The 27,904-nt window shown below is 37.9% G+C and overlaps 3 protein-coding genes and 2 long non-coding RNA genes across 7 annotated transcripts in view; 3 read left to right on the forward strand and 2 right to left on the reverse strand.

Annotated features, from left to right (window-relative positions):
* Positions 1 to 15,073, forward strand: part of LOC105431285 (zinc finger protein rotund) — a 162,253-nt gene extending 147,180 nt beyond the window's left edge. For all 3 annotated transcript variants that reach the window (XM_089071656.1, XM_089071654.1, XM_089071655.1), the window contains exon 6: positions 1,763 to 15,073. In XM_089071656.1, coding sequence (XP_088927782.1) covers positions 1,763 to 2,914 — 1,152 coding nt within the window. In that variant the 3' untranslated portion in view covers positions 2,915 to 15,073. The remainder of the gene's footprint in view (positions 1 to 1,762) is intronic.
* The window catches only part of LOC148937681 (uncharacterized), a 134,841-nt gene extending 118,618 nt beyond the window's left edge, over positions 1 to 16,223 (reverse strand). Inside the window, exons 1-2 of the long non-coding RNA XR_016138105.1 lie at positions 15,989 to 16,223; positions 15,068 to 15,241 (exon numbers count right to left, since the gene is read on the reverse strand). This is a non-coding gene — a long non-coding RNA (uncharacterized LOC148937681). The remainder of the gene's footprint in view (positions 1 to 15,067; positions 15,242 to 15,988) is intronic.
* Vps11 (vacuolar protein sorting 11) lies at positions 16,223 to 22,466 on the forward strand. The gene is made up of 16 exons (XM_011638859.2): positions 16,223 to 16,442; positions 16,852 to 16,920; positions 17,013 to 17,186; positions 17,273 to 17,469; positions 17,732 to 17,990; positions 18,166 to 18,320; positions 18,409 to 18,642; positions 18,751 to 19,051; positions 19,123 to 19,311; positions 19,384 to 19,506; positions 19,609 to 19,736; positions 19,820 to 20,032; positions 20,202 to 20,374; positions 20,434 to 20,731; positions 20,838 to 21,157; positions 21,232 to 22,466. The coding sequence occupies exons 1-16, from the start codon at positions 16,428 to 16,430 to the stop codon at positions 21,672 to 21,674; spliced, it is 3,291 nt and encodes a 1,096-aa protein (XP_011637161.2). The 5' UTR covers positions 16,223 to 16,427; the 3' UTR covers positions 21,675 to 22,466.
* Positions 22,206 to 24,393, reverse strand: LOC148937682 (uncharacterized). The gene is made up of 2 exons (XR_016138104.1): positions 24,254 to 24,393; positions 22,206 to 24,156 (listed from the first exon to the last, which is right to left on the reverse strand). It is a non-coding gene; the product is annotated as an uncharacterized LOC148937682 (long non-coding RNA).
* Positions 22,983 to 27,754, forward strand: LOC105427202 (uncharacterized). Its single transcript, XM_011638858.3, has 5 exons — positions 22,983 to 23,119; positions 23,453 to 23,505; positions 23,758 to 23,838; positions 23,958 to 24,178; positions 24,273 to 27,754. The coding sequence occupies exons 1-5, from the start codon at positions 23,057 to 23,059 to the stop codon at positions 25,490 to 25,492; spliced, it is 1,638 nt and encodes a 545-aa protein (XP_011637160.2). The 5' UTR covers positions 22,983 to 23,056; the 3' UTR covers positions 25,493 to 27,754.
* The last annotated feature ends 150 nt before the right edge of the window (positions 27,755 to 27,904 follow it).

The raw sequence follows: 27,904 nt of genomic DNA on the forward strand, positions 1-27,904 counted from the left end.
GGTCATCTTCCCGAGCTCGGGCCCTCGCCGCGCGAAGAGGACCCGGATCCTCTCGCCCTAGATCATCGGGCGTGGCAAATACGGGCGATCTCAGAAAAAGGGACCCGGCGTTTTACGTAATAACCTCGGCCGAACGTCGGAGGCGAGGCCTCCGCCAGGAAACTGGCTTCTTCGCTCCGCCATGTCGCTCCTCGCGTGTTCAGGATCGTTTCTTCGACTCCGACACGTCCGTCATTCCCGGTGCGATACCTTCGTCCGCCGCGCCGTCGGAAAGACAATTCGCTGCCCTTTCCACGAAGCCGAAATACCCGCACGATCGTTACCTCGGGAGCATCACGGATCTCGTGACCGGCGTTATTATTCGGTAATGATGCGCGCGCGTCATTACGGATGAATGAGACGTTTTAGCGCGGCATTAGTGACCCACCGTAAACGGGGGAGGGGGGGGGGCGGAAATTTCGAAAGAAAGTAGGAACTCGGGAGGGGTCGAAAGTAGCGAGGGGTGTACCACCGCGATTATCCCGAGATGGAGGGACTCGCGGACGCGTCGAGCTCCGCGCGCGCGCGCGTCACGTCCGATTGATTAATCGCGCTTGTAATAAAGCGCGGGGAATATTGGAAAATATTATCGTATCTAATACTACAATCGGAATTAAAGCGGATGTTCGATTACGAAATCGCGCAACGTTAAAAGAGCTGATATACGTGAAAGTATACGATAATTGCGCGACAATCGCGTATGTTAATCGCACGATTAACGTATATCGAAATAAATATTCATTTGAATTGTAGCGCAAGATGTAGCGATAACACGAGTGCGCAACTGGCGCGTTTTGCGCGACTGAGAGAGAGAGAGAGAGATAGATAGATATCGGGAAGGATAGTTGTTAACAATCGTCAATCATCGGCTTGTCCCGTTCCACGTTGTGTCGCGTAGAGAGGTACGAAAAAGGGGGAAAAAAAAAAAGGAGTCAGGTGAGATCAGAGGAACCAGAAACTAGCATGCGAGAAACCGGCGGAAGAGACGAAGATGAAGGGGGGGGGGGGAGAGACAAGGGAAAGACAAAGCAAGGCGGTAAGACGAAGGAAGGAGAGAGAGAGAGAGAGAGAGAGCAAGGATGCTAGAATACGATGAGGAGAATGGGGAAGGGGGGGGAGGATCTCTATGCGGTATCCGAAGCCAGTCGGTTGGATATACCTCGAGGCTAGGCCGTGATAGACAAGGTCAGCCTCTCCCCGCCTCGCGTATATACGCGCTCGGGCTACCGTGGCAGTGCTCCTCTTTTTTTACGTTTATTTATTTATTTATAAATATACCGGCGCGCGGCGTGTCCGGTATAGCGGGACTGTAAAAACGAAAAGAGCAGCAAACGTCGCGCGCGGCGTTATAGAGATCGCGGTGTCCGCCGACCATTCCGACCAATTCTTTTCCCTGCCTCCCTCGCGTCGCGTCCTCTCCGCCGTGTATTGTTATAAAATATGCGAAACGAAACGTTTGCCGTAGTCCGAAGTACGCTGCCGTCCCGCACGCCGGGACGTCACGTGCGTGCAGGAAGTTATTAATTTGCATTTTAGATAAGAAAACATCGAGTATCCTTCAACTGGCGCAATTGGCGTTAGTTTCTAAGATCGATTACGACTACTTGTCTTTTTCGTAATTTACTCGTGTGTTTATACTTTTTTACCTCTTTTTCTTCTCTCTCTCTCTCTCTCTCTCTCTCTCTTTCTCCGATACGAAAGTATTTTTTTTTTCTTGTTGCAGATATTCGGTAGCAAGGCGGATCTGCAGCTTCACACGCAGATTCACATGCGCGAGGCGAAACCGTACAAGTGCACGCAGTGCTCCAAGGCGTTCGCCAACTCCTCATACCTGTCTCAACATACGAGGATCCACCTGGGCATTAAGCCATACCGTTGCGAGATCTGCCAACGGAAGTTCACCCAGCTGAGCCACCTACAGCAGCATATCCGCACGCACACCGGCGACAAGCCGTACAAGTGCCGGCATCCTGGCTGCACGAAGGCGTTCAGCCAATTGAGCAACCTACAGAGTCATTCCCGATGCCACCAGACCGACAAGCCGTACAAGTGTAACTCCTGTTACAAGTGCTTCTCCGACGAGCCGAGTCTGCTCGAGCACATACCGAAGCACAAGGAGTCGAAGCATCTGAAAACGCACATCTGCCAGTACTGCGGCAAGAGTTACACCCAGGAGACCTATCTGGCGAAGCATATGCAGAAGCACGCGGAGAGAACGGACAAGAGACCGCCGATCATCGGTACGGGCCTCAGGCCATCGATACACGCGATGACCGCCCATCATCAGGATCATTATTGGCCCAAGGTCAGCCCGGATACGGTGATCGGGGACTTGCACGAGAGGTTGCCGCATCATCACGCGGAGTACCACCAGAATCAGAATCCGGAGATGCTGCTGCCGGGGCATGGGCATCGCGCTGGCGAGTCTATAGAGAACGACTCGAGGCAACAGACGCCACAGCCGGGCGCGAATCACCATCCTAACAGCAGCTCGGCCTTCACGCCCATATCGTCGATCTCTATCAATTCGATCTCCTCGATGCAGCATCCGCTGAATCCGCTGAATCACCTGCACTATCCCGGTAGTCATCACCCGGCGTCCCGGCCGTACCTCTACGAAGCGTTCAACACGACGCAGAAGTCATCGCCGACGTCCTCGTCGTCCGGCGTGACGCCCGGCACCACCAGCAACCAGAACGCCACGTCCTTCCCGAATCAGCTGATCAGCCTTCACCAGATCAGGAACTACGCCCATCAGCCGAATCTCGGCAATCTGGGCAACCTGGGGAATCTGGGGAACTTGAGTAATCTCAGCAATCTCAGTGCCACGATGGAGAGTCACGCGCTACTAGGCGGTCTTAAGGAAAAGCAGTAATTCTGTTTGGTCTTTGGAGATTAACCTCGGAAAGCACTCGCGCGCGCGCGCGCGCGCGCGCGGAATGCTCTCCGCCACGCTCCTTCTATCCTTTTTCTTCTGCTTTTCACGTGACACGGCACGGTCATGACGCTCGTTCTTTCTCATCACACACAGCTCGATCGCGTCTTCTCCTCCGTGATCTCTTTTACCCTAATTCTAATTTATTCACCACGCTGAAGTACGCGAATCCCTAGCGAACGAAGCCCTTCTTTTGCGTCGATCTTGCGCGCGTAAACAGGTATGTATGTAAGAAGGACAGGGTCTCATCGTGATCTTTTAATAGATTAATACGATGGACGATGTACATACTTTCGTAGAAAGTGTACGATATATCCCGACGACGAATTGCGAGCCGATTCCTTTTTTTTTTTTCAATTTGTTAGGAAAGACGATAATAGATAATTGCGAATGGAAATTGAGATCATTTTCCGTTGAAAAATGACAATTGATTTTTATTTCTACGAAAAGCTATATATATATAGAGTAACAAGTTTTTTAATCAATTCGCTCTAAATTAAAAAGTTCTTTGAACCCAGTGGTGGCATATTTTCGTGGTACACATTCCTGGTTGCATTTTGTACTATTTCCACTTTATCAATTCCGTTTTGACCGATCGAGATTGTAAATGGAATTATTTTTTATGTTATTCTCATGAATTTAAAAAATATTCCAAGTTTATCGTCAATTGATATTCCAAGATTAATTATTTAAGATTAATTATCTTGTTCTTTTACTTTCTTTTTTAGTTCTTTTACTCTTTTTGTTTCATTTACTTCTTTCCCTTCGCTTTACATTCCTTATTTTCTATGTATATATGCATCAAGTGCATTGGATCTATTACGATCCAGTTTCGTGTGAGACCTCATTAAGAGCAAGGGACAGATGCAAAACAGAAAATTCCGACCCCGCGCTTTAAATGTGATTTCTTCTGCCTATCCTTAGTTTCATTGATTATATTATATTATTAATATTTTATTATTATAATATTATTATTTCGTTTAATGAATTGCCACGTGTTAAAATAAAGAGACGAAGGACAGTTTTTCGATATACGTAATGCTGAGTTATTTTATTTCTTCGTTTTCTGGCAGGATGAATTTGTTTTGGCCTTTTTTTTCTCTCTTATCGTACAATCATCCCTCCTTTCATCCTTTATTTTTAGGATGGTATCTCCTAAGTTTACACGGTGATTGTTAATTTTCGAATGACGACGTTCATATCTGTCGCACTTCAATTTGTAGACTGAAAACTCACGAAAAGAACATCGAATATGGAACAAAATAGACGAGTTGTCCACAGTGCATTAATGTTTTCATAAAGATAAGAGTTGGAACGCCGTGTTATATGTGTATATATGTAGAGAGAAAGAGAGAACCAAGATGTTTTCGTGTCGCGAATTTAATCTGTATTAATCCGCAAATATACAAATATCTGATCTCTTTCCGTAATTATTCGATTGCTACAAATTATTTTTTTATTCGAAAGATGCAATGATTGACATTTAAATCGAGACGGTACAAGGGTTGTTGTCAATGCTACTTTTTTTGAAAATGTCATTGTTAAAACATATTATTATTGGGAAAGAAATATCGTGTCTCTACTTTCACGTACTCTCGCGTGTTTATAAATTACGGAGCGCAAGTTACATGAAAGAGTAAAACTATACGAGTTTTCAGAAAATATGTCTTAATCGCACCTTCATGTTTTTTTTTTTTTTTTCCCTTTTCATGATAGGTGTAAACTTTATCCTTGTTAATCAGAATGCTCTGTTTGTTCTGTCAAAATATGCTATAAATCGGAAAAGAAAATTTTAATTTAGAGGAAGCACGCATAGAAAACGCGTAGATCCTTTCCGGTTATAATTTGTCGTTTTTTTTTTTTTTTTACGGATAAAAAACTAGTGATCGAAGCTCCTTTTTTACATCGTCTTACGCGCGTAAACAGGTATGTAAGAAGGACAGGGTTTCATCGTGATCTTTTAATAGATTAATTACGTATAGCGTGATAATTATCGTGAAATGAGTAAGAAATATGAGACGAAGTCTATGTATATTCGTGATTATTTTCGACAACCTGCACAAGACTATCACTATTTCTCCCTTTTTAACTTTACTTCGCATCTTTTTGTTTCCTTGTTTCTTTTTTTTATCTTATAATTCTTTCGATTCCGCATGTATATGATTTAAGGGCGTGGATCTTTGCGCATCTTATGTTACCATAAACACATGCCATATATTTCTATGTATGTGTACGTATGTATATATGCATACAGGAAGGTGATTCAGAAAAAACACTTGTTCTTTCAGAAGACATATTTCTGACTGGATTTTGAAACGATTTCAGCTCCAAAATTTTATCCGAAGCTTAGCTACTGGATTTTAAAAAGGAATAATTTGTTTATTAAATAGATTGGGTACAGGAAGAAAGCAAGGCTTAATTCCTTATCGGTCACTAATTAATTGATAACAATAGGTATTCCTAAACTATTTTTTTATAATTCAGGAATAAAGTTTTGAAAAAGTTTCAGAATCTGGACACAATTACGTCTTTTAAAGGACAAGTGATTCCGAATTGCTCTGCATAATGGTTAAACTCGATAATTCATTGTTACATGCAAGGAAAGGATAGATTCACTTGAATTAAAATCATTCCATTGATTTGATCGCCGATTTATGTTAAAATTGGTAATCGAAACAAGAAATTATAGGAGATGGTGAAAAATTTGAGAAGAATCGCTTTTTCTATAACTTTTTCTATAGATTGCGTCTGATTGCATCAAATCTCGATTGTTACCAAAATTAAAAGCGTATTTAGAGAACGTTGGAATGACCATTCGACGATATCTAAACCAAAACTCTGAACCACACGTTTGCATTATTCCGCAATGCAATCGTATAACGCGTTGAAAGCCTCGGTTTACATTCCTTAATGTAATAAGACTGACGTGATGTAGTTTCCACGAAGACACTACGTCTTCACATACTGGTCTAATTATTGATGATCGATACGATCGCTGCGATCAACGATCATCGAGAAATCGCTATTTCGTTCTTTTCCTGCAACTGAAAAAAATCTCCAATCTCTGTATCCGTCGACACAATCGATTTACTCGACTGTTTCAGATTCTTCACGCTTCTCAGCGTGCTAATTCTCGCCAATGATCATGCGTGCCAATTACGTGCTAGAAAGTTCCATCAATAACGCATTCGTCGCGATATAATCCGTACGATCTGACGCTGGCCGTTTAAAGCTGACATTTGAATGATAAAGTGGAGCACGATCGTGGATTAACTTGTATATTTGGTGAACGGTGGACGATACACTTTCATAATGCTAGAAAGTGTACGTGACATGCCGACGACGAACTGCGAGCCGATTTCCTTCTTTTCAATTTGTCAGAAAAGATGGTAATTGCGGATGGAGATTGGAATCATTTTTCGTTGATAAATGACAATCGATTTATATTTTTTATGAAAAGCTGTGTAGAATTACAAATTTTTTTAATGAATTCATTCTAAGTTAAAAAGCTCTTTGAGTCCAATGATGCGCATTTTCAATTCCTGTCTGCATTTTGTACTATTTCACTTTGTCGAATCGTTTTGGGCGATCGAGATTATAATTTTTATGTTACTCTCACACATTTTTATGTTACTGTCGCAAATTTAAAAAATTTTAAAAATATTCTGCAGTTATCATCAATTGATATTTCAAATTTTTAAGAATAATTATCTTATTTTCTTACTTTCTTTTTCAGTTTTCAGTTTTCTCTTATTCTTTTTGTTTCAGTTATTTCTTTTTCTTCGCTTTACATTCCTTATTTTCTATATGCCTCAAGTACATTAGACCTACTGCGATTGTGCATTACGTGTAAAAAAAAATTTCATTTTGTGCAGTTTAGTTGAAATTAAACCTCTTGTCTGACGCGTTCTCTTGTAAGTACTAAATTCTAATTAACTTAGGATTTTGTCGATGATTTGACAAGTCATCGTTAGAGACGCAGGTAAAACTGAAAAAATGAATATACAAAATTGGCAGACTGATAAGATAAGAGATTAGGCCCATGCGTACGATACGATAGGACAAGGTACATGCAAACGTTACGTCTTGACATAAGCGGAAGAAAACGGATAGGTAGACATACATAAGAATGAGCGAAAGGTATATTTTTTCGCATTGTCGAGAAGACGTTCCGTATAAAAGTTGTGCGAAAGCGCCAGTAATAACGAAGGTATAACGAAGAGAGGAAAGCGCGCGAAGACTGGCATATAAATAAAGAGATACACACGAAAATCTCGTTTATCGAAATATATATATATATATACGGACACAAGAAAGTATATATATGTATATGATATATACGTATACATGTATGTATATACATATATATATATATTTAAAGCATTACGCACATACTGTAAGAGAGCCGCACGGAGACCTCTTTGTAAATAGGTGCTATATAAATAAATAAATAAGTATATGCGTATATTAATTATGCGTATATAATGATATATATAATGAATATATATATATAATGAATTAATATATGCATATACGTATATACAAATGCATAGATAAAGAAATAATTATTATCATCACCGGCGTCATCTTCAGCATCATTATTGTCATCTCTCTCATTATTATTATTATTATTATTATTATTATTATTATATTATTTTTATTTACACAATTATTACTATTACTATTATTATTATTATTATTATTATTATTAATATTATTATTATATATAAAATGATTAATATTTTGATTGATATTTAGTAGGTGTGTAAGGTAAAAAGAAAAAACAGACTCTAATAATGAAGATATTCTAAGTACCTTTCCTAATATCTAAGTAATCTTATGTATAATCTGTTGCGTGCGTATGCGTGTGCGCGTGAGAAAAAGGAGAAGGAGAGAGGGAAAAAAGGAGAAAAGGGGAGAAAGATGACCATGTATATGCGAACCATTGTAGATAATTTGTTGTTACGGCGCTAGACGTGCTCTCCTTCGGGGTTCCCTCGGGATTCGTTGATCTTCGTGTGATCGAACCGTTCAGTCAACAAGTTTACGTTGTTCGCGCAAAGAGAGCTCGATTGTCGAGAGCTTTTCTATTTTTAATTGTATACAAATTCCAATCGTTTTATCTCCACCACCGTCGGCGTAGGATCTACGGCGGGATCTATGGAGGGGATGGAGATAAAACTCGAAATTCGTATACGATTGAAGGCTCAAAACCGATCGAGTTTTCCTCGTGAAGCAACGGTGCGAATTTATTTCCGATTTTCTTACTCGCTTGTCAAGAGAATCCGCGAATTTCAGTCGGCGAGAAACGAACACCGCGGAGGCCACGTTCGCGCCTTACCTATGCTCAAGTTGTTTAAAACTATTACGTTGTTATTAAGAAGAGATGATAGGACAATGAATGAGAATAGGGGGCGAGGGGTAATAAAAGCGTATAAAAGAAACGTTCGAGAAGTAGATCAACTTTTTTGCGCGTAGCCAGACTCCTTTGTAACACGGCATGTGATCCGCTATCTCTGGATGTCCCAAAGTAAGTCGAGGAGAGAAAGAGAGAGAGAGAGAGAGAGAGAGAGAGAGCAGACATAGGGAAAGAACCGGTGAACGTATAATCACGCGTATACGCGCGCGATCATGTATAATCGAGAAGCCTCGAGAGTGCACGTATATTTCTGACAGGCTGACAATGGGACAAGGAAGAGTATCGTGTGTATAATCGACTGAGACCGACGAAGTGGAAAGGGGAAAGGATAGACAGACAAATCCATCATTTTTGGTTATGATTGGATACGTAGGAAATGAAATAAGAAATAAAAATTAATACGGATATAATAAAGGCTCAATAAAATAAGCAAATCGAAAATAACGAGACGGAGGATTAAGTGAGGCGAGGATCGAATTTTAAGCGTCGATAATATGCATTCTAAAACAATAATATATATAAGTACAAAACAAACGCATGTGTTTCGACTTTAAATGCGATCATCTTTGGCACCACCAATAAATTTGTAGAGCAATGGGGACGTGCTCTTTGCTTGTCCATCCATATTTTATATACATCTGCTGCTGCTACTATTTGTCCTTCTCTATTTTTTAATGGTGCGGTTTTTATAATAATGACTTTCCTTTGAATAATAACATCTAAGCGTTAATTTTTATATTATGACTCGTTGACGGATTTTGCGATATTTATGTTAATTACTGAAAATAAACACATTTAAAGTCAAAACGTATGCGTTTGTTTTGTAGCTATATATGTTATTGTTTTCGAATACGTATTATCGGCGCTTAAAATCTGGCTTCTGGCTCATTTAGTCCTTTGTTTCGTGATTTTTCATTTGAAATAAGATAGTTTCGTATGAGAGCAAGGGAGAACAGATGCAAGACGGAAAACTCCGACCCCGCGCTTTAAATGTGATTTCTTCTGCCTATCCTTAGTTTCATTGATTATATTATATTATTAATATTTTATTATTATTAATATTATTATTATTTCGTTTAATGAATTGTCACGTGTTAAAATAAAGGCAAAGGAGAGTTGCTCGATATACGTAACGCTGAGTTATTTTGTTTCTTCGTTTTTTGGCAAAAACAGAATGCATTTGTTTTGGCCTTTTCCTTCCCTCTTACAATCATCCCTCCTTTCGTCCTTTGTTTTTAGAACGTATCTCCACTTTATACTAATAATTGTTAATTTTCGAAAGACGACGTTCACATCTGTCGCATTTCAATTTGTAGACTGAAAACTCACGAAAAGAACATCGAACGATGCGGAACAAGATATATGAGTCGTCCATCGTGCATTAATGTTTCTATAAAGATAAAAATTGGAACGCGCGTTTTATATATATATATATATATATAGAGACATATATATAGAAAGAGAAAGAGAGAGCGACCAAGATGTGTTTTCGCGTCTCTGAATTTAATCTGCATTAATCCGTAAGTACACACATGATCTCTTTCCGTAATTATTCGATTGCTACAAATTATTTTTTTATTCGAAGGATGCGATGATTGACGGTATATTTAAATCGAGATGGCGCAAGAGTTGTTGTTAATGCCTCTCTCTTAAAACTGTCATTGTTAAAATACATTGTTATTGGAAAAGAAATATGGAATATTGTGTCTCTCCTCTCACGTACTCTCGCGTATTTACACATTACGGCACAAGTTACATGAAAGAGTAAAACTATACGAGTTTTCAGAAAAATGTGTCTCAATCGCACCTTCGCGTTTCTTTCCTTTTCACGTAATAGGTGTAAACTTTCTCTTTATTAATCGGAATGTCCCACTTGTTCTGTCCAAAAATAAATCTAAATTGGAAAGGACAATTTTAATTTTGCGGAAGCACGCGTAGAAAACAATAGGTCCTTCCCGTCTGTAACCTGTCGTTTTTTTTTTTTTTTTTTCTTCACGGATAAAAGGACCGGAGAAAAGTGTTTATCCTTTTCGCTAATCATTGCCGCGACTCTCCCTTCCGCCCGTACGCCATTTCGTTTCCGTTGTACGTTCCGCTTGGATCATTTCACCCTTCGCTGATTCTCTGTCGCAATACTCTCTGTCTTCCGTTTTTCTTACGTTCGATACGTTACGATAAATTTCGCGAGACACTCGGGCGCACTCGGTTCCAGCGCGCCGCGCGAGCACTTCGCGGACAGATGCCGTCCAATTATTCTTTCGTCGTGTGTACATACACAAGAGCGAGACGCAATAAATGAGAATAAAGGATAAGAAATTAAACATAAAGGAACACAGAAAATTACTTTCGGCCAAAAGAACACACCTTGACATTCCTTGATTGCGTATCGAGGCAATGATTTCCCCTCGATTTGGTATGTCGAAATTTAATTTTCTCCTCCTAATTTCTTATATCCTTTAATTCCACGTTCCTTGTTCCTTTCGTCGTGTCTGAGTCCTAAAGTTAAAGAGAATTTTTCATTTTTCATCTTTCTGTCAATAAACGAAAAAAAAAAGGCTATTTTGGAAAAATGTGGGACGACGAAACTAACTGAAGGAAAAGAAAGGAAAATGATGTTTGTGAAAAATCGTGGATATTCGCGGGACAAATCGATCGACGAAGGTTGTTCTTCGCTACTCGCGCGCGATCAGTTCCTTCTGGATGACAACGATCCTTCGGGAGACGCGAATAAGGAAGGATAATACACTCTTTTAGCAATACTTAGGAAGCACAGGTGGGAGGGGACATACGCGAAGTCTTTCGACACGGGAAAAACGGTAGGGTTAACGGATGATGTCGACGAGCGGATGTCGATCGTTTGTCGCAAATAAATTTCGCATTCCAAGCAATAATTTACAGTCCGCGTCGATCGCCGCGTCTAGGTGTAAAACGGAGATATATCGACATTCTCTCTTCGGGACAAATTACGTAGCGAGGACACACATTTGCATTATTAGAATGATTTAATAAGAGCGTATATAAGATAGAGACTGTATACTGCGATCTCGTAGCGAGAGACCGAGAAATGTATTGTATGTATTGTATATTCTTTTAATTAAACCGCGTCTACGCACGCGGGCATCCACAGCAACGAGATCCATCAGAGTATCCCATCTTCGAGAAAAAGGCTTCGCAACCTCACTCTTTATATATCGTTCTCTTTCGGTAATAGTTATTATTACTATACTACTTCAAGTATACAAGTTGTATAAATGAATGTTTCTACAACCAGCATACCTTGCGTAACCATTAGTCGTCGAGAGGAAAAGCGAGGAAATATATATATATGTATATATATACATATATATATATATATATATATATGTATATGTATATGTGTGCGTGCGTGCGTACAGATGCGTGTCTACTACATCTGTGTGTGTTACGACGCATTCGTGGGAGAAAAAATGCGTGTGACGAGGAAGGCAACTGATAAGACGAACGCATGTGCGTATGCGTGAGAGTGTATGCTGCGTGAAAGAAAAAAGAATAAGCGACAGAGAGATTGAGAGAGAGAGAGAGAGAGAGAGAAAAGAGCGAGAGGACACGTATAAGCGACATAAGGAAAAACAATATATTAATTATTGCGTGGTACGAACAGAACTGTGATATTTTATTGTATAATTCTGCGGAAGAGATGAAAGAAATATGAAGAGAAATCTTTAAAGAAAATATACTATTATGTGAGGAAGAAAAAAGAGAGAAAGAAGGAAAGAAAGAGAGAGAGAGAGAGAGAGAGAGAGAGAGAGAGAGAGAGAGAAGCGAGAGAGAGAGAGAAAGCGAGAGAGCGAAGAGGAATATTACTGTATTTTACAAAAAAGTGCATCCTTAAACGCAATTAAATGCAATTGTGCGGGAATTGTACATATACCTGGTGTCTCTTTAAAAATAAAAATAGGGTATCCTTGATTTTTGAATTTTCGGTTGCGTAAGCCGGTACGAAAGGGACATTTTATTGTTCGATAAGAGGCGAATGGGAGGCAAAGCTCTGTCCAGTCGTTCTTCACAACTTTATGTGAGATAATGCTCGGTGTTCTCGGGCCGCGCAATCGCGGATCTCCTTGTCTGATCGTTTCCTGTTTGTAAAGATATATGTATAAAAAAAAAATATATATATATATATATATATATATACATATATATGTGTATAAACTAAATGTTTCGTGAAAAAACGTATGCACGGAGCCGGGCGACTGCACTGCGACGACGACGACGATGACGACGACGACGACGATATATCGAATAACCGCGAGAAAAGTAACTGGGAGAGTAATAATTAGTATAAGCGCATTTTGTGTATCTGTAAAATCACGAATCGCCGAGCGATGAACCAATCGATCATCATCATCCCCCGCGCTTCGTTCCGCCTCCCCTTCAATCGTTTCGTAGAGATCGGCTCTTCCTCTCTCCCTCCTGTTCGCGCTTAATTGCGATTTGCGGCGAATTATGCGAAAGTAATAGCGAGACACGGGGGCGATTTGAGAGAAATTGCGAGCAAAGGGATGCAAAGGCGGATGTACAACAGCGACGGAAGTGACTTTGCGAATTAATCTTGCACGATACGCGAATGGAATATATTATCCGTGTCTCTTACAGGAAAGAAAAATAAATTTTCCCATTGACGACATGATAGAGTCTTCGTTAACTCGTTTGGCTCATAATACTAAACCTGTTCTTTTTAGCTAAACTTCTTGCACCATTTTTTTCTCCAACGTGGAAAAAAAAAGAAAAAAACATGAATCGTGCGAGAGGTAACAGCTAAAAAGAGTAGGTCTGTCGTGTATTTAGGCGCAAACGCGGTCGTCGTGTTGTTTATCCAATCTATTCAGGATGGGTAGACATTCATAATGCGTGTGTGCGTGAAAAAGAGAGTGTGTGTGAGAGAGAGAGAGAGAGAGAGAGAGAGAGAGGGGGGGGGGAATGGACAGGGGGACGAGAAGCGGACCACGTTTGCGACGCTAAACATGCCTCGAGAATACGGGCTTTTATCCCTGGTGGACGTACAAGTGTAATGGAACACTGATGAAAACATTTTCGATAAACCCGCAATTTCCAGATCGCAAAGGGCAAAAGGGGAACTATCGGTTTTTCACTGTACCTTCCGCCGCTATGAAGCGAACTCCGTTCTTTCCACTTGCAATTTTTTTCTGTACTTAAAATGAAACAAGAATGGCACCGCGCTTTCGGAGGGAGAGGGAGAGAGAAGGAACGAGAAGAGAGTACAGAAAAAAAATAACTGAAAATGGGTAGATCTACCGACTCGCAGCAACATTTGCGAAAATCGCAACGTCCCGTACATGAAATTGAAAAAGATATTAATTGTGAAAAAGATATTAATAGTACTTTGAGTACCAAAAGTACTAAAAGTACTTTGAAAATTTGGGTGGAAGGATAGATATATCGCAATGTTTCTTTTTGAAGAAAAATCAGAAAGTGTTTCGATCCAAAAGGATTTAAAGCACGCGATACATATAAAATTTAAAGAATTTATAAATTGAAAAGATATAGAAAATTTTTCAAGAGCAAAATGCAACGTATGTTAATATTTATTGGCAGCACAATAATTGGTAATTGGCTGCTTCGCTTTCAGATTTGGCGCTGAATCTGATTGATACAAAAAAACTTCTCGATGTTCTACATCTAAATATATTATATCTCTCACATCTATTTTCAAACTGCGGAAACGGCATCAAACTCGTTCCAATTTCGAAGGCTAATTTAATTAATCATGGAAACATTTCGATGACAGTATTAGCGATTTTGACTTACGCGAAGAGAGAAGGATTTATGTTTCTTGACATACGATTTTCGCGCTGTACCGTCGAACAAGAAACTTGAAAATCGAAGAAGTTCTCACAAAGTTTGCCGAGAAAAAGTAGCCGTTCGCTTTGAGCTTTCCATTCTGAAACGTTTCGCAATTCTGCGCGCGCGTGAGAGAGAGAGAGAGAGAAAGAGAGAGAGAGAGAGAGAGAGAGAGAGAGATTCTCGTACATTTAGCGCCGCAAATGCGATCATCTAAGTTTCGAGGTGATATGTCGCGTGACGATCAATCTGTAAATAGAGACTCCGAATCGACGTGTCGCAATTAAGTGATAATTTAGCGTTAGATATATATATATAAGCGCGGCTAAAGTGAGGAGTGCACACGACCAACGAGAAAACGTTGAGGATTTATCGGAATGCATAGCTCCGTTTTGTAAATCGTCGTTGCCGATCTGATCTTTGCGTCGACGATGTGTTACGCGTGCGAGAGATCTACCTGTTACTTTGTAATATTAAAGAGTGAGAGTGTGATAGAGAGAGAGAGAGAGAGAGAGAGAGAGAGAGAGAGAGAGAGAGAGAGAGCTAGCGTAAAGAAAGAGAGAAAGAGAGAGAGAGAGAGAGAGAGAGAGAGAGAAAGGCCCCCTCGTCCCTCGCAGAATTTGTCCGGAATATCTAGATGTAATTCGTCGTTGGAAACGGCGGTTTCGATTTTCAAGGATTTTACGACCAGTCTTCTCGAGAGTCTACGTCCCGCGCACAGCTCTGTAAAGCAACACAAACATACACCCACAGACACACGGACACACGCCCGCCCCACAAACATCGAAACACATTAACTGTTCGTCCTTTTTAACAAATATAACAGAACTTACGTCTTACTTCGTAAGCGAAAGCGTACGAGACGGGATGCCAATGCAGTGGATCCACGTTGCCGGAGTTCGGACGGATTCCGAGTTGAGAAGAACTCACTCGTTCCTCCACTGTACTGGCGTGCCACTTCGTCGCGGTCTCCTTTATCAATCCTTCCGCTCATCCTGACATCTGATCTAATAAGTTAATCTGATAACAAGTCGAATCGCAGAAACGACCGAGTCTCTCGACTCGCGGCTCGCGAGCGAAAATCAGATATTTGATTTCGATCGCGATCGAGGACTTCGAGATACGCAAATAATTCGAGATCTCGCGAACTTTTGAAATGAGAAGAGAAAAGGTTTTGGCTTTCACAGAAGGATTATGAAAAATGTGTCCTTTGAAGGAAAAAAATGGGAAACTTCAAGAGAATTGTGAAGTCCCTTTGTCAAGGAAATTAACGCTAAATTAATTCGGCGGGTTTGTCATTTGTGTTTCTGAATTCTTCAATTGTCTTTCGTATCGCGACACATGAAAAATTACATATTTAATATCATGACGAATTTCGTCTAAAGTGAACTTTCAGAACTAGGCCCCAGATAAAAAATTCAAATATATTGTATATTCGATTTATTCGAATACTTTAAACAATTTGAACTTAAGCAGTGATCGGTCCGTAAATGTCAATTTATATCTGAAACTCAAGCAATAAAAAATACTGAAAACGCAATATGTATTGGAAATAAAAGAGCAATTTTCTTCCTTTTTTTTAATTCCACATCAGATAATTTCAATTATTCAAATTCAATCGCTTGACGTTTCCTTGGCGCTACTTATATCTTCGGAACGTTAAAATATTCATTGCGAGAGCGCAATGATCGCTATGAAAGTACGAAGTTCGCGAGAAATACGAACTGATAAGAAATGGAAAAAGCAACGAATACCTGTAAACGTGTAAAGCGATGTATCGTATCTCTTCGTGATTCTCCACTTTCGCGGCGAACGCTTTGCCGAACGCTTTCAAATCGCCGCTCTTGCTCTTTTGTTATTCTATCACGTAAATAAAATACGATAAAATTTGGGCGACTCGCGGGCGAGAAAATTTTCACATCACCGTCGTTGGAGGCGCACCCGTCCAGCCGCACTGATGTCGCCATCTTGCGCGGGAAACCTCGAGCCGCGGCCAACTTCGCGCGGTGATACGGAGGTAGCCGTTGCGCATGCGCGCAACAGCTGTCGCGAACAGCTGACAGGGAGCAGCTGTACGAGAGACAGCGGGTGGATCGATCGTTCGCGTCGCTGTCAAAGTTTCGTACATAAACCACCGGTAGCTCAATTTCCGCCGGGTACATGTGCAACTGAAAATCACTTCGCTCGCGTATCATGGCGTTCCTGGAGGTCAGTATATAATTATTTCTCTTCGCAATTTATTTGTCATCTCTCTCCCGCTCGACGTTCGGTATAACCTAGAATGTCGACGCTAACCTTCCTTGTCCGGAGTAACTGATCGCCCAGTTATTTAGGCTCGACATATCCGTAGACTTGAGCTCATTACACTACTCATTTTGGATACTCGTACACATTTATGTATTTAACACGCATGCACGTATTTATTTATACGAGTGCACATTTTTCGTTGTTGACGAATGCGTAAATGTATTTGTATCTAGTTGTATTTTTATATGGTACAATCCACATTGGTTAATTATAGCCGATAGTATTTGTGAAAATTTGAATGTGAATGTGCAAGATAATCCTCTAGGATTGGAAGCATTTTAAGGAAAAAGAAATCTTCTTATCCTTTTAGTGGAGGCGCTTTAATTTCTTCGACTTGAAGAGGGAGGTCGACGAGGGAAAGATCGCTAAGGCGTTTGGAGTGAGTTGATTCTTCTGATTAATTGTCACATGCTTCCGTCATGAACGGGAAAGAATTTCTGATTTATCATTGTCATTATGTCTTTCATATAGGATGCACAGATTGCGACAGCTACCAGTGGCAATGGTAATCTGGTGTTTGGGGACAACACAGGCAATGTACATGTAATAAACAGATCGTATGAGATCACGACTTTCCGGGCTTATGAGATGACACTGACGTTGACGCAGCAAGTCCAACATTCCACTTTTCTATTTACTATCGGCGTAAGAGTGCTATGATTTCCCATTGCAATTTTCTTAAATTGCCAAAGAATATATGATAAATTTGATTTAATTATGATAATAAATAGGAGGATGAGCCTGGATGTAATCCTACTATAAAGGTTTGGAACTTGGCCAAGCCTGATAAACAAGGTAATCCAACATGCGTTCGAATAAGCAGAGCCATACCTAGCTATAGAGCAGTCCCCCCGACAGCTTTATGTGTGCATACTAGTCTTACATTAATGGCTATCGGGTTTGGAGATGGCTCTATTATGTTGTATAGGTAAGTGAATTACTCTTATATATTGTTAATATTAGAAGAAAAAAGATAAACAATTATTATATACAGATTAAGATTATGTTCAAACACAGGATCTTTGTTATATAATAATAATCTTTTTATTTTTGAACTTACATAAATTCAAGAACAATTGCATTTTGTTGCCCACTACGTGTTATTATTTTTTTATATAATTTATTATATATTTTATGTCATTATACAGTATGCTAATTTATAGTATGTTCACGTTTAAATTTTTTTTCAGAGGCGATCTAACTCGAGAGAGAAAAAATAAAATAAAAGTCTTAAAGGATGTCAATCTGTCTATTACCGGCCTCGCGATACGAGCGACTGGCAAACAGACGCACCTGTTCGTCGCTACACAGAATAGCGTGTTCTTGTATAATATTACTGTTAAGGACAAGGAATTCAAATCTACTTTGGATAATATGGGTTGCATGCGAAAATGTAGTGTACTCGCCGAGTCTATGCAAGACAGTCACTTCATGATCGGACGTAATGACGTATGTTCGCACATGTATTTCCCTTATGCTTCTACTTTACATTTACTACTTTAGCTTCTACTTTACATTTACTACTTTAGCTTCTGCTTTACATTTACTTACTTTACATTTACTACTTACTTTACATCTACTTTACACTTTACATTTATTCGTTTCTAAAGAAAAACATTTTCAGGCTATTTATTGTTATACACCAGACGGTAGGGGTCCATGCTATGCAGTAGAGGGTCAAAAGATAATGCTGGAATGGTTCAGGACATATTTGGTGATAGTGGCAAAAGAAGCAGCGAATGTACCAAGAACGACAACAACTATATCTGCAAAACCCAAGTAATAAATATATTATATATTTTTTTCTAATTATTTTATATCTTTTATATTAAAGATGTGTTATATTACACATATTAAATTTCCATAGTACAATAGAACCAATACCTCCTGGTGTCGATAAGCACATCATTACTGTGCTTGATATTCAAAATAAGTTCATTGTATTCTCTGCGCCGATGGTGTCTGTCCAGGCAGTTTTGTCCGAGTGGGGTGGATTTTTCATACTTAGTGGAGATAATAAACTATATCATTTAGATGAGAAAGACTTGCAATCTAAATTGGCGTTGCTCTTTAAAAAGAATTTATATGATGTATCTATAAGGTATATATATTGGATTTGATTGTTGATTGATTATTGATTTGATTGTAATTATTAATATCAAAGTGTTAAGGCAAAAGCTTTTAATAATATAACTTTGTGTTATTATAGAATAGCTAAAAATCAGCAATATGATGCGGAAGGTCTTATAGATATTTTCCGTCAATATGGAGATCATTTATATTCCAAAGGGGATCATAACGGTGCTATAGAGCAATATATAAAGACTATAGGCAAATTGGAACCATCTTATGTGATAAGAAAATTCTTGGATTCCCAACATATCGATAATTTGACGACATATTTGCAAGCATTGCATAAAAATGGACAGGCAACGGAGGATCATACTACTTTGTTACTAAATTGTTATACTAAGCTTAATCATACTGATAAATTGAAAGAGTTTATTATGGTAAGTTGAAATGCAAAATAAAGTATTTGTCAATACATAAGTACAATTATATTATGTCATATATAATTTAGACAAAAGATCGTGAGGTCGATTTCGATGTGGAAATAGCGATAAAAGTTTGTCGCCAAGCGTCGCCAGAGGATGCTTTATTACTTGCCCAGAAACATAATAAACATGAGTGGTATCTTCGTATTCAAATTGAAGACAAACAAGAATATAAAAAGGCTTTAGAGTACATGGCAACATTAGAATTTGAAGAGGTTATACATATTTTTTTCTTGAATGAAAAAAAGGTAAAATATCCATATCAAAAATATTTAAAACATTTTTAGGCAGAAGCTAATATGAAGAAATATGGAAATATTTTAATAGAAAATGTGCCAAATGAATCCACACAGTTTCTGAAAGCTTTATGTACAAATTATAAACCTGCCAACAAACCTCTTGTAGATCAGGTATACACATTTGTCTTGTTCCTACATTCTTTTATTAACTCAAGTTATTATGTATGAAAAAATTAAAAGATAAAAATTTATGAATTTTTTTATCTTTTGTAGGAAGCTTTAAATAGCTATACAGAGCAGCGTGTTGATAAAGCTAGTCCAGAAGATTTTATTCACTTATTTCTAAATAATTCTGAACGACTCGTAGAGTTTTTGGAGCATTTAGTTAAATCAGATACAAAGTTAGTATTTTTTATGATAAAGAGAGAATGTGGATATTTTTTATCATGAAATTAATTTTTCATTTGTTGATATTTTTTTATAGATGGAGTACACTTATTTATAATACATTAATGGAACATTATTTACATGTTTGGTCGGCTTTAGATAACGACGTAGCTAAACTACAATATGAACAGAAAATTGTACGACTTCTGCAGAATTCCGAAGCTCGTTACGATAAAGACCAGATATTAATACTCTGTCATCAGCATAATTTCAGAAAGGGATTACTCTTCCTTTACGAAGAGAGTAAACTGTAAGTCATATGTAATATAATGTATATATATGTATATATGTATGTATGTGTGTATATATATATATATATATATATATATATATATATATATATGTATATATGTGTGTTATGAATAATTATATAGAAATACACACGCATGCACACAAATGCAATTGCATTATTATTTTAGATATCAAGAAATATTGAGATTTCACTTACGCGAAGGAGATAGCGAACAAATTCTCGCCACTTGCAAGAGATTTGGTCATCAGGATCCTAATCTTTGGGTACAAGCTTTATGGAGCGTAGCTAAAAATAAAGATGCCCCAACAAAACTTCTTGCGGATATATTAGCTTATATCGGTTAGTATATTTATGGAATATCAATTACGTTCAATTAAATACATTTAAAATTATTATAGCACAAGAAAAACTATTATCTCCCTTGATGGTCATTGATGCAATTTCTACATCCTTGACTTGTACATTGGGAGACGTTAGAAGTTATTTGTGCAGTGTATTACGAACGGAAAATGAACAAACTCAAGCTGACATGGAATTAACGGAAAAATACAGGGCTGATACTCTTAAATTGCGGGAACAAATAGAAGCAATAAAGAATAATACGATAATCTTTCAAGGTTCAAGATGTAGCGCGTGCCATCATCAATTAGAATTACCATCTGTGCATTTCATGTGTCAACATTCGTATCATCAACAGTAAGCTTTTTCCTAATATTATTACTATGTTTATTATTCACTTGTGTATATATAAAAAATTTATTATTATAATTTATTATAATTTTACATATCTTCCTTGTGACAGTTGCTTTCAAAGTTTTTCGGAAAATGAGAACGAATGTCCAGCATGCTTGCCAAACAACAAGAAATTATTAGATATTATAAGAGCACAAGAGCAATCAAGAGATCTACATGAAACTTTCCACAGTCTTCTCGATCGAGCGGAAGATCCATTCTCCTTAGTAGCCGACTATTTTGGTAGAGGCGTTTTTAAGAAATTAACAGTAATTACTGATACAGATAAATCGTTACCTACACCGATTAAATTGGAAGAGCCTAAGTTAAATTATGGTCCAGGTGCGGAAGCGAGACTCAGGTTAAATGAGGGAAAAAGTTCTCTTTCAGGTACGATTTAATTTTTCATTTTTTGTATATATCAATTCATTATTTCCGAAATTCGAACATTTACAATTCAACAGGAAAAATGGAAGGATCTCGACGAACTGGATATGATGTCCCTACGTTAGTAACGGAGGAACGTTTCCGAAATTTTGTTAAGCCAGACGTATATTCCTCATCATTAGAGGCAAATATATCGGGAACGGGAAGCGGTTTATCGACGCCACGTGGTAATTCCACAAAAGCTTCGCCAGTACCGATCAGGGAAGCTCGTATTTTGAATAGTATCACACCAAAATCATCACCGATCGAGAAGCCCTTTCACTCATCTAAAGTCCCTATTGTGCAATCGAAACCCTTTGAGACTGACGATTATGATGAATCTAAAAATCCCTTCGCCAACGATGTCGACGATGATGACGATGACGATGCGAATAATCCTTTTAAAAATGACATTGATAATGATATGGCTGGCAACGATGATGACGATTATGATAGAAATCTAAATCCATTCGGTAGATAAACTACAGATACATTTTCTTGTGATAGAATCGAGACGAAATATATGTATATGTATAGACAAGCGATACGTAAAGAGAAAAAAAATATTGTCAAATGCATGCTAATAATAAGCATTACGTAATGAATTTCCGAATCTAATGTATTATATATAAACTCGTGTAAACATTTGTATAGTATCTATTCCAATTTTATATGCTGTGAAAACTTGATTTATAACATTAATATTACATTTCTCTCTCTTCCTAAAGTTGGAGACTTTACGCAATGCAGATTTTAGATATAATTTAATATCTAATCTATCTTTGTAAGAAGAAAGATAAATTAAAATATGCTCTTTTTGTATCTCTTGAGATCTGTGGTAAAACACACAGTATCTAAATCGAGGCAAAGGCGATTAAAGAATCGCAAAATGAAAAGCAATCAATGAGAAAGGATACATATATCAATACGCCTTTATAATAAGACTGTGATCTAAAAAGAAATCGAGTAAAATTTTGAAAAAGATAAGATTAATTGCAGATTGTGGCTAATACAAAATTGGTTATTTCGCTATTCTGCATCTTTATATTTGGCTGCTTTCGTTATCATGCGATTATAATCTTTAAAGAGAATGTGGATGAAATTCATGTAAAACGAAGATTATTGTAATAATCATGCCTTCGTGTGCTGTATCTGTTCACTTAAATAGAGCAGCATGTATAAAAACACCGAAAGATGCGAATTAAGTTTGTACAATTATAATATATTATAAATAAGGAAATAAAAAGACATAAATCTATATACATATATATAATTATCAATTTTTTTATTTTGTATCATCTATTTATAGTCAACTTATTTATCACGCAAGACTTTGAAAAAAATAAAAAAAATATGCCTTCTGCTGTAATGATCTTTAATCTATTCATTGACGGATCCGAAACTTTCATAGAGAAAATCTTTATGCGTAGAATGAATCATTTATTGTTATAAGTTTTGTTTTAACTAAAATAATTTTGCACCCTTTAAAAAATATTTATGTGATTATAAAAAAAAAGCAAATCGGAAATGTTATTCTTTTTGAGAATTATTTTTCTTTCCCGAGAGATTTTGACTCGATTTAGAATTTCGAGTTATCGTCACGAATTTATCATCACGACGATTTGTGATGGCGCGTTGAGTGCGTCATCACCGCGGCGTTCAGCGATCGCTTGCTTCTGCGGTGGTGGTAACCCTGGTGAAGAGCTGACGTCATTGTTGAGTTCCGAAATTGAAATCAATAAGTGCAATGTGCAATGTTGTGTGTACACCGCGGACGTTGGGAGATGGCGATTATGTCAAAACACCGTGCTAAGTCTCATCGTGCTTGACTCGGAAACGACGACGCGGGTATCCCACGACGAGATGGCTCGCAACAGCAAGAAGAAACTCGCGATATTCGTGGGTACATCGAAGTGTCTCGTTTACGTGAGTTGCCTCGTCCTTCACGCGAGCTAAAAACGACGCTCGCTCCTCTCGGTTTCTCTCTCGTGAAAAAAAAAATTGCACACACGCGAATTTGGAAACGGTTTGCTCAAACAATTTTATACCTTTCTTTAATTGCATTCTGTTTCGTCATTTTCATTTGCGTGTCAATCAAAATATCGGAATTTTATAATGTTGGAGTGTGTTATAATATTGTTAGAAGTTTCTGTTATGATATTAGATATACTGCCGATTAAACAATTCTACTAGATTAAATATAAGATTATTCGCTTGATATGAATTTTTGTAAGCAATATTGAAATTTCTTTCTTTCAGGCAGAAGCAAAGTACTGTGCCTCTGATATGCCTGGAGAAATAAAATATTACGAGTAAGTTGTATTCATTAATCATTTATCATAATTTGTTTTTTTTGTTTCAAGCTGTGATTTCTCCTTCACTCATGTAATTTTTAATTAACAAGAATATTTGTATTATATTTTTAATATATTTCTTATTGTATTTGATTTTCAGTAACCAATTTTTTCTTTGTCAATTTATTAGTTATGACACACATATTTCAGTTTAAACAATTGTTTATATATGAAGCACTGAAATTTACACCGATTATTTGATATTTGCAGATGTTCAAGAACAGAGTATTGTTGCGCTTTTGGTTGTTGCGTGTCGCCTGGATTCCATTTCCATCACTTATGGTACTACTGGTAAATGAAATTTTTGATAATTCATTTTTTACATTTCAATAATAATTACGATAATGTTTTATATAATTTACACTTTTTTTGTTACGTAACACGACAGTGTTGTATGATGAATTTTTTAGGATCCTGGTTATAATCATGTTTTTGGTCTGTTCTGGTGGTGGTTGGTGGTATCGATATTGGTTGCAGGGCAGATACAGAGCCGCAGCTTCGGCTATTCCAACTCGATCTTCTAATAGTCGATCGCAAAATTCTCTTCGTAACACTCCTTGTCAAGCGCAGCAGGCTCGTATTACATACAATTCAGCAAGAAATACCGTCCTATTACATCGCATGTGGAAAGGTTCGTATTTTTGATCAGATTTTCCAACGGATTTGCTTTACAAAAATGTGAAGACAGCGCAACGATTTTACTTACATAAATTTTCTTGAAACAGGTCCACAGAGAAGTACAGCAGCGCCAGCATATAATGGTAACGCGACTACATCGACGCACTATCAGAATATGAACGTCGTATTAAATGATGCCAATTGTCCTTATTATCAATTATACGGTCCTCCGCCTAGTTATGAGACAGTCATAGCGCAGACACGTGGCAAAATCTCCAATCCGGCGTCACCAGAGTCTTCTGCCGCACGGCTAAGCCTGCAGACCACGGCGAATGTGACACCGATTTCGAGTGTACCGCAGTGTTTTTTCTACACTTGTAATTCTCCGGCGAGATTAGTGGACGGTAATTCGAGTCAATGTCAAGGTGACAACGCGAATGCCCATCAACTTGACGGTCACGAGAATGTCCCGTTCGCGCACTTCTCCCAATATTGCACTGGAAACGGTGTGGTTGGCACGCAAAATGCGTGCGTTCCTTTGGAATATCCAGAAGAACCGATCGCATCTGGGGGAAGTAATTTCAGTCGCAGTTACCAGAGTAGCCCGCAACGTTTGTCAGGGTATCCGACGGACAGACTGCCCGACGCATCAGATGTTGAAAATGTGGCTCGCGTTTACGAGCTTCCATCGAGTACAATGGGACACGCGATGCTCAATATTGACGCTGCGACCGGCAGCTACGGAGAACGCAGTCCTTGGCGTGGAAATGATCAATCTATGCTGCGAGTCCACGGTAAAATTACCGTGCAGAACGAGAACAGAGCGTCTCAGCAGAGATGCGTAATGACCGCAGATACACACGCTCTCTCGCCTAAGTCGGAGGAAAACGGAAACGTGAGCGAATTGAAGCGTACGTTTTCCGTGATTTCTGCGACGCGAAGAAGTTTCCCGAGAGAACGTAAAGATTACGGCGGTTCCTTGCGATTACCGCGCAGACACACCGGAGGTGTCATTTATCAAGGTGACGGCTTCCAAAGAGTTCTCCCGAGAGACTTATCGAATTTTCAACGGAGCACTTTTAATTCCGCTCAGACGGCAGCACCCGAAGGCGCGCCTTGTAATACGAGCTCTCTAGAACGAGATGCGAATTCTTCTCAATCAAATCCATCCAATAATGTGATATTAGAATCCTTTATTTTTGAAAATGTGCAATCGCCTCCGAGTGACAACGTCGAAGAGGCCCGAGGTCTTCATACGACGAATCGAAATGCAAACTTTGATCCTGAAAGTAAACACAAATTAGACAGATCGAAGTCGCTAGACTGAATGTAAATTTAAATTCTTATCATTGCGCGTATCACGCGATGTTTATTCTTGTATGTCTCTGTTATTCGCGCGTATAATTTATATAGCAATACAAAACTTAATTATTGTTCGTTGTCAAGACACGTTAAAGTAATCACCTCAACGGAGTTTCCGAATGTCGCGAAATATTCCACTTTGCCGAAGATAACAGAAATAGTATTTTTTTGAACACGTGTGTACGGTATATTTGATGCGGTGAGTATTTCATATTTTACCTACTCTATAATAATATTTCACGTCATTTTGTCATGTCTTTAATTGTCGAATCTGATGATTGAATTTTTTAGAAATGTGAAAGATGCGTATATGTCACTCATTATCTCATGCAGAATTAACGAATTTGAAAATATTACATGTTAGAGTTAAATCGCACTTTTACAATATTTTTGGCGTAATATCACAATTTCCTGAAGCTAAACTATTTTGATTATCAAGATACTAAATATCGAGATGCTAAATATTGTCTTTAAATGTAATAGCTGATAGTTCCATTTACGTACGTCGGCGAAATGTTTTATTTCTGATACCTGCAACACATACTGCCATGGAAAGATTTTTCTGAACGTCGATATCAGACATGGATCTAATTTTTTTTTTTAATTTTCGCACTTTGCTTAATGTACATACTTTAAGATTAAGATGATAAAAAAAAATGGTATTTCAAATGGTATTTCAAAACGCGGCCCAATTTAATCCACTTACGCACAAAGAAAAATATCAATCATTATGTTTTATTACTCTGATATGATAATAGTAAATAAATAATTAATTGCACATTTTTGTAATCTTCAAGTGAAAATGTACTTATGAATTGCGTCTATGGAAGATCATAGAAATGGTTAATGTCTTCAATAAAGATATAAGACTCATTTTAAATATCGCAAATAAATTTAACGTATTTTTTCTAATGATAATATTGATATTGATATTGATCGAATTCTCAATGATGCCGAAGTGATCTCGCTCTTCGTGAAGTATATTTCGGTCAAGCCAGTCTTCTCTATATAAGCCTCTATTATATATATATATATATATGTGCACATTAATATTATCTCTATATTAAAGAATGCGTATATTACTATACGCTTGCACACATACTTGATATTATGATACAATGATCCAAGAGAGATTCTAATTTGTTTACGATCGAAGCAGCAATATTCTTGTAATAAAAATGCGATCGTGTAAGGAAGTGAAAAGTTAAACAGGGCGGAGATCGTTTTCAGCTTGAACGTTGGAGGAAATACAAACGCGAGAGAATATATATGCGACAAGCATAATTCGATTACATTCGATTATAAGCAATCACATTCGCATAACTTGTAACTTCCTGTTAATTTCCTCGCGTGTAATGTCTGCATAAGTTTAATATTTCTTAAAGAGTCTCTTTGTATATCTATATATTATGTAAGGAGAAAGACTGTGTCCTCGTGCTGTGACATGATACTTGATTTATTGCAATCTTATCTAATGTCGTGAAAACAAATCAATTGCAATTCTCGCGAAACATATCATTTAGAAAATTGCATTAAAAGAAATCGATTCGGTTTATATATGTATTTATATACACGCTACACTTTGTCTCGCCATTGTTTTTTTTTCTTTTTTTCCCCCCATAATACATACGTGATACATTAAGTTTTAAGATTGCGACGTACCGTGTCGTTAGAGCCCTTCGATTTAGATTCTTGAGCGTAACAGCGGTCCAAGAAAACGCGTACGTGCCAATAGTCCGTTAGATAAGCAAGTATTTGGATAAGCGAGACGCGGTCTCGCAGCCAAGGAGGTCTTACCTTAAAATGCAAAGCAAAATAAAAGAGATATATAGATATATATATATATATATATATGTACACACTTATTTTTTGTAATCGATAATTCTAACTGATAAACTGGGCTATTTAATGAGAGTCCGCGTGATTATATAATGTATAAGCTTGTACCATATTATATATTATATATCGTATATATAAATATACGTATACATATACCATGAGACTATAACATAATTTCTAGTTTCAGAAATCACTATATTTTGTGTGCGTGCATAGTTATGCTGCGCGTTATATCATATAGCTTTAATAAGCTCTAATCTCTGAACGATCTTCTCACCGTAATGTGCAATCGCCGTAATGTATCCGCACGGTATCAGTGACGCTGTAAGATACCGTAATGTGAAAGAATGTCTATCCGAAATAAAGACACCAAATATTTATTCACGTACATTCACGATAATCTCTATTGAGATTTCCTTTTGTTTCTGAGTGAGAGAGTGAGTGCTTCTGAGTCGGTGGCGCAATATCGGATTAATCGTTTTCAACTGAAAGTTAAATATTGAAAAAAAAAATACATGAGAACGAGTGATGAGTATTG

The sequence above is a fragment of the Pogonomyrmex barbatus genome, unplaced genomic scaffold (genome assembly GCF_055798465.1).
Source record: "Pogonomyrmex barbatus isolate J1 unplaced genomic scaffold, ASM5579846v1 scaffold12, whole genome shotgun sequence".
Taxonomy (NCBI): Eukaryota; Metazoa; Arthropoda; class Insecta; order Hymenoptera; family Formicidae; genus Pogonomyrmex; species Pogonomyrmex barbatus.